Raw genomic sequence first — 10,861 nt, 5'->3', positions numbered from 1 at the left:
GGGGTGTGTGTGTGTAGTCTTTTGTTGGTTGACCAAAAGTAGCAATGAAGCGACATACTGAATTTTGAAATGGATATTATTTTCCAACCTTTTGTATTGCATTACAGTAAAACATTCTTCCTCTTTTCTTATCCTTATAAAGTTTTGAATTGATTTTCAACAAATTCTGTAAATAATATTATGTTGAAACAAACACAGCCTATAAGGGACCAACCAACCTGCAACTGCAGAGAAGCCAAAACCGGAACAATTACCATCTGTTGCAACACTTAAGGAATGGATTTCCCAAAACACATCCAAGGACTGACCACACCTGACTGACTTGGATTGGTTGTTGCAGGCATTTGGACCTGACAAGAAAGAAATGAGAGCGGTGCTTCATTGAAGTTGGAACTGCGATTGAGGACTTGACTCTCAGGTCTGAAGAAATAAAAGATGGAGGTGATTTTGTGTTATATAGGCTATTGCCTCTGCTTGTAACCTGCCCTTTTTGTGTATAGGAAATTGATTCTTCACGAAGTTGCTGTTGAGGTCTTATGTTTCAGTCACGGGCCTCACGGCCTTGTTATTACATTAGTCCTTTCCTGGGTGAAATATCTCATTAGATTCTTCCCTTGGATGCAGGATGCATCTGCAATTCATTTTTGCATGGAGGATTGATTTTTAATGTATCTCTCTCTCTCTCTCTCTCTCTCTCTCTCACACACACACACACACACACACACATATATACATATATTCATGTATTAATGCTTGTGTGTTGAAATATCCACGTTTGGTATTCGTCTTTTTTTTTTTTTTTTTGGTGAAAAGATATCATATGAGGGTAGAGGACTTCCTTTTTCTATTTGTTAGCAAGGATAGAGGAATTCCTAAGGTATCATGTTGGTTCCATAGGGTCCTGTTTCTTGAGAGGAGAGTGAAAAACCTGACAAATGGAGTTCCACCTATTAGTAGAGGGAAAGACATGAATGGGAAGTGGGAGGGAAAGGCAGACTTTTCCATTGCCATGAATAATGCAAATGTTGGGTAGATCCCATGGGGAGAGGGAAAAAGTAAAATATATTTTCCCATTTCGTGAAAAAAAAGAAAGTTATTTGATAATTTTTCACATCCTTTGTAGTAGTGAGTAGTGAGGTGCAGTGAGCATCAGAGGGCGGCTGAGAACATCTGGGCACGTGCCCTAAGGATGCTCCTAACAACCTGATGTTCACTGCACCAGTGCAATGGTTGCAGACGATTGTCACTTTAGATTTTCTTCCCTAGTTAATAAAAAAGATTAATCTCTTAAGAATAAAAAAGTAAATATAATTTTTCCCTTCCTAAAATCTCATGCCACCAAAAGCCCTCTAAACAAAACTAGGCCTCAGGGACTCTGGAGTTGATGTGCCCTTAATTGATAGGAGAAAAAGATCGTCTTCAACACTACTGACCCTGCGATGACCCATCTAAAGGATGAGAGTGTTTGGACACATATCTTTAGGTATTCGTAGGTGTTAGGATGCATGACCAAGTCTTCCCAACCCTTGGATTAAGGGTGTTAATTGGTTCAGTATCAGTTTAAACGGTGCAGTTTGGTTCGCTTCACATTTATTTGGCTAAAATCAAAACTGCACCATTTACTAAATGGTTGCAGTTTTTGAAAACGCAACCAATTAGTAAACGGTTTCGGTTCCTCAGTTTTTAAACGGTTTCAATTTTGGTTTATTCTATATGGTTTCTAAACGGTTAGCAATCGGTTTGTTAGTTTATTAGCATGTTTACCAAAATTTACTTTTGGTGATAAATGATTCAATTTTGAAAATGTGAAATGCAAATCATTATGTTTTGTTAAAACAACCAAACAACTAAGTAAAAGAAAATATTACATTGAGAAAGTGAAATGCAAATAAAAGTATTAAATACTAATGAACACCTTTAGTAGTGGTGAATGATGCTAAAGTAGGAGTAGAAGGCTCTGAAAACACATATTCCAAGGCTTCAAATAATTCCTTTTAAAGGAAGAAAACAATTATTTTGAATATGAAACTAATGTCCAAAGAATTTCGTACGAGGTTAAAAGAATAAATATTACCTCCAAAAGTTGCATCATTACATCCAATCACGCAAGCATACCAAAGCTTTAAAATCCCAATCGTTTTTTACTTTAGGGTTTTTAGCTTTTTTGAAATGATACATCGATTCTGCCCTTGCCTTATTTAATCATTAAACGGGTTAATCGGATCAATTTTGATGGTTTAAATGGTTCGATTTTCATGGTTTCAATTCGGTTTGAAACCAATGGGTTAAACAGTTAGATTCGGTTTCAACCCGTTTAGCTAATTGGCCTGAAACTTGAAACTAAAACCGAACCATTTACTAAATGGTTTTACGATTTTGATGTAAACGACTCAATTCAGTTTCAATAAACGGTTTGGGCTTCAAATTCACATACTTACCTTGGATGGTTGTCAGAGGATTATTGGAGGGTGCACTCATGGAAGAGGAGTAGGGCGATTTGGATCATCTCCAACTATTTTTCTCTCCAAACTTCTCACATGCATGTGGCCTAATACCTAAAATCACATAACCTTAGATGGTTGGCACGTAACTCCATGCATACATGTGAAAGGTTGGATAGTCTTTTAGAGAAGATCCCAGCCAGTTTGGCTCATTCGGTGGCAGTCTCGTGCATCCCACTAGACTCCAAACTCCAAAACCCAACTCAACTCAACTCCTTGGCTCTTAGCAGCAGCAGAGATCTCCCCGCCTCTAATTTGTTAGAGAATCCTGAGGCACCCATGAGACCATGAGCGAAGCCCAAGACACAACCCAAACACACCACCCTTGAGGCCTTGATAAACTCCACCCAACCATCCCACCTTTCTCCTCTTATAATCCATGATAGTACATTCACCTACCATTAACATGTGGTACCAACAAATACTAATAATTAATTGACAAGTGGATATATGTCAAATGGAAACACTTTTTACCACCTACCACACACACATAGATCCTTCTGGAGATTGAATTAAAAATAGCTTCTCTGTGCTCAAATAAAAATATTAACTAACAGAGTATTCTAAATAAGAGAAACATGTTCATCAACTGGATGCCCCTTTTGTTGAGTCCCACTCATTTTTACTAAAAAAAAAAAATCTGACAGCCGTTCTCTTTTGGCTGGGAAAAAAAAAAAAATTAGAAAATATATCAATATGAGAAAAGAGGGGGTAACGCAATTGGTAAGCAATGAAATTGGTACGAGCCGTAAACTTGGATGTTTTGAGTTCGACTCCCACTAGACACACTTTGGAATACTCACATGGGGTGTTTAGTGATTTTCACTCCTTTTAGTAAAAGTTAAATGGTTCTAATTCAACCCTAGTATGACCCAGTCCATGCATCTATCGTTAACAGAAAAAAAAAAAAAAAACAGTTTTCTTATTGAATATTGCACAGATGAAACCTTAATTGTGTAAAATTTCAATATATATGTGTAAAAATGAAACTAAGAAAAATAGTTTGTATAGATTTTTGCAAAAAAATTCAACATATAGTACCAAAAGTATGTATAAGAAGAATAAAAAAAAAAGTATATGCACGTATAAAAATGGAAAAAATCATTGTTGTCTACTGACATCAAATATGGAATTAAATAGTTACAAAAAAAAAAGGGGATTAAATAATGATATAATTGAATAATAGTAAATAAATTATAAAAAAATCCTATGCGATCACCACAAAATTCCATGTCTCATAATGGTCACAAAATGAAATATTTGAAAACATCATCATTCATATCAACAAAACACCAAATTTATTTATTTAGTTCAAGTATCAATATTAGATAATGAAATATCAAAAATAAATATATTTATTTAGATGGTAAAAAGTTTTATGCACGATCGTGTCTTCAACCATTGGATGAAAGATGTGTTATTCCATTTCTGTCTTCACCCCCTCCAACGGCTGGAAGGCATGACCCTGTTTGTACACAACCATGCATAAAAACTAGGTCCTTCTCTAATAGTTACCATTTCCATGGTTGGAACAGTAGAAATTTTGAGATGTAGGAGTTGCATTGCCATCTATCCATCTTCCAAGACTTTCTATTATACATTTGGCCTTCTTTACAATAGTATTTGAAAAGATCATTTTCTCTAAATTTGTGGATAGCTTAATAATTAATGGAAAAAAAAAAAAATTTCTATGCAGGAGCATGACCTACGCCAGTGCTCTCATGAGTTTCTTGAACTCAGATTCTCTCCAACCACTGAGACGCCTATCGATCATCCGACGGCTAAGTGGACCTAAGGGTGCTCACCCATGTATTGGGATGTATGCCTGAGTCATCCTAAACATTGAATATTTGCTGTGCTAACGTCCCACTAGCTAGAGAGGATTTGAATCCAAGTTTCTCTCTCCTCCTTTGATGAAAAGACATCTCTACCCCATATTTGAGGGAGGAGAGACACACCAAGAAAGGGAATCTCTTTTTCATATTTTGTTTGAGTGTGATCTCTCTAGAAAGGTTTGGGCAACGGTTATATTAGGCTTCAAACCGGATAGACTTCCTTGTGATTCAGTCAAAAAAATTGTTTTATTTTGTTTCAATTCCGGTTTCCTCCCCAAAAAAGAATAAAAATGATTTTTTTTCTGTAATGATAATAACGTGTTATTTCCTTTGGGATCACAAAAACAAAACCACTTTTTGTGCACAAAAACCAGATTGCAACAGTATTATTAAGCAAATTGAATTTTGGGTAACAAACATCATCAATCGCCTCGTGAAGGAAGACCAGGTGATATCTATAGGTGATATCTGTCTCATCTCAAAACACTAGTTCAACTCCACCAACAATGAGCACAAATGCATTTGCTATCACTGGTATAACAGATGAGAAAACAATATGTTTGTTAGTATTCTTATCTCTCAAAAGCAAGATATCTTATGTGAAGCAAATTATGTTTTGACGTGAAAAGGTGGTGAAGCGGAGGCCCTAGGTCTCTTGACAGGGTTGGGATGAGCAAGAATCAACAAATAGAAAGTGGATCAAGTGTAGAGCGATTCAAAGGCGATCAAACTTCTTCTCAATAAGAACTATGACAAACTACTAAACCTATGACCAAGAACTCTAGTAATGTTGTGTTGTGAAATGGATAACCATCCCTATTATCTTCACTTTTGTAATATAAGCAGACATAGAATTCTAAGAGATCTTTAAGGAGATGGCCTATCAGACTCTAACTAGTAGGATTGCTACTTATAGAATGAATATGGTATGTACTAAGACCAATATTATCTAATGCATCTCTTCATCTTAGCTGATAATAAAAAAAAAAAAAAAATTGTGATCCAAGTAAACCAACCATAGTCAAATCTAAAATGGTGGTCTCAAAATCAATAATAACTGATAAAAATCAAACAAACCAAAAGTCTTCCAAGAAAAAACGAAAAAAATCAAACAAAATATCTCTGCCCTCATTAGTATTGGTGGGTGGGGCCACCAGCCTACCACCATCAGGTGTGGGCCCACCAAAACCTACTTTTTTTTTTTGTTTTGTTTTGATTGCCCCCCCAAAAACTATTCATCATGGAGACGTATAGACGTAGTTAGTTCGGTCTTTGTTGGCGCTAGGCAGTAGTTGGAAACAAGACATGCATGCACGGAACAAGGGCACTAACTACTAACTACTTGTAACTGCCCACACTATTAATCTTATTCAATCGGGCCTAAGAGAGGTGGTTCAAATGCTCTACAGTAAGAGGACCTGTTATGCATCTCAACTGTTGAATTCTCATTGCAGAGGAGTTTTATGCGCGTCAGATCGCTTAAGATCTAGTCTTGCTTTACATATATAGAATCTATTTTTTTTTAATTGTTTTTGTTTTCATGAGATTAGTTTGTATAATTTATTTTCTTTAATGATAATGTAGAGTTGATATCTTCATGGGGTGGAATGCCCAAACCCATAAATTATTAAGGTTGAGAAGATGAGATTTTGTTTAGAAGTTAAAGATTATGGGTGCAAAACTAAGGCTAAATTTGGTATGCTTCCTTGAGATGCATTTTTGAACTAGAAAACATTCCAAGAACGCAGCCTATTATGTAGATTATCCTTACCAAAAAAAAAAAATATATTATGTAGATTATGGGGAGTTTGGTTACCTCCAAAACATACATATACTTTAATGTTCCAACACCCTCTCAAGTCTCAAGTCTCAGGTCTTGAGTCATCGGTTTTGTGAGTATAAGTAGAATAGAATAAGTTAATGGAAACATTTTGATTTTCATATTTTAGGGAAAATGGTTGTTAAGATAAACTTTTTTTGATGATTTATAAAATTGTACGTAGAATGATGTGACAATTGAATCATACAATGTTCTATTTCTATAAGTCATTTGTCAAGTTTTAAATTCATAATATTCAAACATATATTCTTGGATGAGTTATCCTTCACACATGGTGAAGAAATAATTCTCCTCGCTTATGGGTTCCTATGCTTGAATGAGATTCTTGAAAAAATGGAAAGGATATCTCGACAAAGGTCAGAAAAATCAATGATATCACGATGGTAGGTTTTAATAAAACTTTTCCCTATATAACCGCTCTCCTTGGTATTCGTATACATCCCATATATTTTCATACATGGTTAAGGTATTTCAATCATTAATGTTCACTTTCCCATAATCCTAGATTTTTCTTAAGAGTTTGATTCTATCATTAAACAGACTCCATTTTTAACCTCTAAAGCTTTATTCTACACAATAAAACAATGATGTAGCAATCAAGGATTTAACTCAATATTTATGATGTTAGTAGTCTCAACTGATATCAATATCAATAGGGATCAATCGTATTAGGACATATTATATAATTTGCCTTTAAATTTGATATCAAATCAATATCGATCTTTAATGATATTGATACGTATTAATCAATACGATTTAGATACTGAATATAGTATAATTTTATCAAAAGAAAAAAAAATATATAATAATCATAACAATGCTATTGGGCTATGTTTGATGTGTATTCTTGAAATAGATTCTGAAACTAAAACGTATATTTAAAAAAAAAAAAAAAATATATATATATATATATATAAACAGACACTAGACACATCCCTAGCATTACCATACGTGATGAATCAGATGGATGATCAGAGACATCAGTGAAATAGTTAGTGGTGCACGTGATCACAAGGTGGGAGGTGTGGAGTTCAACGTGGGCCCGTCTTGACTCTGGACTCAGGAGTGGACCGTCCATCCTGGGCATCCGCCTCTCTCTCCCCTCTCCACTCTCCCCTCTGTAGTTCAGGCTTCTGGACTCCCAGGGAGTTAATGTGGGGCCCACCTTAGTTGTCAACATCACCTCACAGCTGGTTCCCTTCAATGCCCTTCTGTCCTCATAAGCCCAGAACCAGAGAATAAAAAGAAGAGTAATTTACATCCCTTCCCCTGTGTTTTGTTCATATTACATCACCCTCCCCTGTGTTTTCAAAAATTATACCAACCTCCCCTGTAATATGTTAAAAATTACAAATAAGCTCACTCCGTTAACTTTTAACTGTTAGTTTTATAAAATACTTTTATAATACCCATATTACCCCTCATTACTTTAATTTTACCCTTCTACCCTGATATGCATCTTCCCCAAATCTTAAAATCAATTTAATGAGAAACTCATCCCTGCGATACATTTCCTTCTCCTTGGCAAACAGCAAGCAATGAACTACGAACGACGAACTACACATGGCATACAACAATTGGCGATCAAAGTTTTGGTGTCGCTCTGACCTTCGGCCATTGAACATATCACGCTTGTTAGTGAGAAACTCATCCACAGGTGACAAATGACCTCCTTGTTGGTGAACGACGAACTACGAATGGTGAACTGCGCTTGGCAAAAGGTGGAAGCTGAATGGAGATGAGGAGAATAAGTTCATCTCCAACCTAAAAACATTAACTACTAAAAATTGTAAAACTGGAATCCTAGCTGATGTTGATTTGAGTTAGGCCCTGGGTCTAAGTGAGAGTGTAATATCCTAGAAAACTCTTAGCCTCTTGTCGATCTTTCTTTAGGAAATCCCAGGATTGTTAGAAGTGTCTACTGTCTTGGATGTTTCATTAGTTGATCCAAGAACCGCAGCTCCAATGGCCTCTTCGTAGTCCTTGCTATCTGGTAACAAGTCTGTCCACTTGCTTGCATTTTCTTCTTCAACCAGAGTAGAGAACCTCTTAGCCTTTGTGTTCTAATTGTTTTGTTCCAATTGATGTAGTAAAAAGAGTTAAGGAATAAGAAATGTCTTTTGTCTCAGTGGTTTGCAGGGGAAGTCATGGCCTCTCTTCTCAATCTTTTGTTTTAAAAAACAAAGGTCTGGCCAAGAGGACTCCTTTGCTACATGTGCATATCCATATTCAAGTCAATTGAAAAAAAATTATACAGTCACCATAAAAAGAGTAAAGGAACCAGAAAAATCATAAGGAAAGGAGAGAGAATGGAGAGTGCCTCACCATCGCCTGGAATCGCCGTCGTCTGCAACCGTCCTCGTCGTCGCTTATAGTCGCTTCCTATCATCGACGATGATTACCTTATTTCGGTTTTCCTCAAACTCTATTCTCTAATATGTTTTCAATTTCGGGGAAAATGATATGAGAGAAGACACAAGGGTAAAATCGAAATACTAATTATGATTAAAGATAAAAGGCAAAATTGTCTTTTAACATCCAAAACTAACACCCCACTAACAACGTTATCTGACAGGGGAGATTGATGTAATTTCTAAAAACATAAGAAAAAGGGATGTAATATGAGCAAAACACGAGGGAGGGGATGTAAATGACCCTAAAGAAAGGAAAGCCCATGTTTTATTTTTCTCAGCCACACCACTACTGTGTCTCTAGTTTTCTCCACAAATCCAGCTAGGAAAACTGGTGGATTCTCTCTCTCTCTCTCTCTAGTCTCTGCAACGAATTTAAAAGGATAAACGAGGACAAAACCCTACTCGGTAACCGTAATCTCTTCCCTACCCATTAACAACTAGTCCTTTCTCTGTTATTAATTTCTCTCCAATGGAGACTTCATTTTCATTTTCAATGTAAACCCAAAAGCCAAAACCGCGTTTTCATCAGAAAAAGAGTATAAAGCAACGCGTCCAACCCTCCAACTTCTCTCTCGTCCTGTCCCCATAGTAGTGTAGCAGTCTCTCTCATCTCTCTCTCTCTCTCTCTCTCTCCTAATCTTCTCCTCCTACTTCCTTTTCTTTTCGCAAATGTCGATTTGAATCCTTTTCCTCACCACTCTCTCTCTTTCCTTCCTTCGAAATGTCTCTTCCCCAACCCAGATCGCCTCAATCTCTCTTTACAGTTCTTTCTCTTCTTCTTTTCTTTCCTGGTTCTTACGCGATTAGGTTTCTCCCTGTTACGGATTCGGGGGACAGAGACGAACACAGCTATAGCAGAGATGATGTTGGAGGATTACTCCATGGATTGCCCACCTTCGATGAAGCACCTGAATACAGAAATGGTGTTGAATGTTCCTTTTTGGTGCCTAATTCTATGGAATCGCCGCAGTGTTACCCAGGCCATGTTCACATCGCCATGACTCTTGATACAGAGTATCTCAGGGGTTCCATGGCTGCGGTTCACTCCGTTCTCAAGCACTCTTCTTGCCCTGAATACATCTTCTTCCACTTCGTCGCTGCTGAATCTGATTCGGCCAACCATATGGTGCTCTCCCAACTTGTTCGATCAACCTTCCCTTCCCTCAGTTTCAAGGTCTATCTCTTCAGAGTCGATGCCGTCAAGAATCTCATTTCTGCTTCCATCAGGCAAGCTCTCGAGAACCCACTCAACTACGCGAGGAACTATCTGGCTGACATTCTCGAGCCCTGCGTTCACCGGGTGATCTATCTCGACTCCGATGTCATTGTCGTAGACGATATTAGGAAGCTTTGGGACACCTCGCTTACTGGGTCGCGTGTCATTGGAGCACCAGAGTACTGTCACGCTAATTTCACCAAGTATTTCTCTGATGGCTTCTGGGCTGATCTGACCTTGTCGAGGGTTTTCAAGGGCAGGAAGCCCTGCTACTTCAATACAGGTGTGATGGTTATGGATCTCGACAGATGGAGACACGGAAATTTCGGGAAGAGGGTAGAGAGTTGGATGCAGTTGCAGAAACAGAGAAGGATTTACGAATTGGGTTCACTTCCTCCATTCTTGCTGATTTTTGCTGGAAATGTTGAGCCCATTAACCACCGATGGAATCAACATGGTCTTGGCGGGGATAATGTGGTGGGCAGTTGCAGAACTTTACATCCCGGCGGCGTTAGTTTGCTTCATTGGAGTGGTAAGGGGAAACCATGGACGAGACTTGATGAGAGGAAGCCATGCCCTCTTGATTATCTTTGGGAACCTTACGATCTCTACAGACCTCAACTGCAACGACAAGAAGTAGAAATATTGGTCTCACTACAGATGTCGATTACTTTGCTTGCTTCATTGTAATCAGAGAAGGTTCGATTCATTTTTCTTTGATTCTTTTTTGACATTCAAGGAGATTCTTTCTTTCATTTGTATAAAGAAGAGATTAGAAACAAAACCCTTCAGGATTTTGAGATTGGGTAATTTTTTCTTTGTATATTCATTTTTTTTTTTTTTGAGGTGCATTTGATAGTCTTCCCAGTTCCCATCTCCATTTGAGAGTTTCTTTTCTCTCTGTTTCTCCATGAGAGATGTTACTCTGTTCAGTCCTTTTCAACTCCTGGATTGGGAAAGGATTTTATGCCAATATCAGTATAATGTTATGGGTTTGTTTGTATGATTACTATCAAGATTCATTCTCTCTGAATTGTTTGTGTTTCTGGTGATGA

General features: G+C 37.3%; 2 protein-coding genes across 3 annotated transcripts in view; both read left to right on the top strand.

Annotated features, from left to right (window-relative positions):
• LOC122085751 (pyruvate dehydrogenase E1 component subunit alpha-1, mitochondrial-like) overlaps window positions 1–671 on the top strand; it is an 11,208-nt gene extending 10,537 nt beyond the window's left edge. The window contains exons 8-9 of one of the 2 annotated variants that reach the window (XM_042654329.1): window positions 341–418; window positions 501–671. In XM_042654329.1, the coding sequence (XP_042510263.1) occupies window positions 341–385 (45 nt within the window). In that variant the 3' untranslated portion in view covers window positions 386–418; window positions 501–671. Of the gene's footprint in view, window positions 1–340 lie in introns of both variants that reach the window. The other variant, XM_042654321.1, reaches the window with a different exon arrangement.
• An 8,291-nt stretch (window positions 672–8,962) lies between these two features.
• On the top strand, window positions 8,963–10,839 carry LOC122091536 (probable galacturonosyltransferase-like 9). The gene has a single exon (XM_042661577.1). The coding sequence runs from the start codon at window positions 9,312–9,314 to the stop codon at window positions 10,494–10,496; it is 1,185 nt and encodes a 394-aa protein (XP_042517511.1). The 5' UTR covers window positions 8,963–9,311; the 3' UTR covers window positions 10,497–10,839.
• The last annotated feature ends 22 nt before the right edge of the window (window positions 10,840–10,861 follow it).

The sequence above is a fragment of the Macadamia integrifolia genome, chromosome 1 (assembly GCF_013358625.1).
Source record: "Macadamia integrifolia cultivar HAES 741 chromosome 1, SCU_Mint_v3, whole genome shotgun sequence".
NCBI classification, from domain to species: Eukaryota; Viridiplantae; Streptophyta; class Magnoliopsida; order Proteales; family Proteaceae; genus Macadamia; species Macadamia integrifolia.
Note: the sequence above shows the minus strand (reverse complement) of the source record. Positions and strands in the feature narration are given on the sequence as shown.

Coding starts and splice junctions, on each gene's coding strand:
- LOC122091536 (XM_042661577.1), top strand. CDS start 9,312: ATGTCTCTTCCCCAACCCAGATCGCCTCAATCTCTCTTTACAGTTCTT.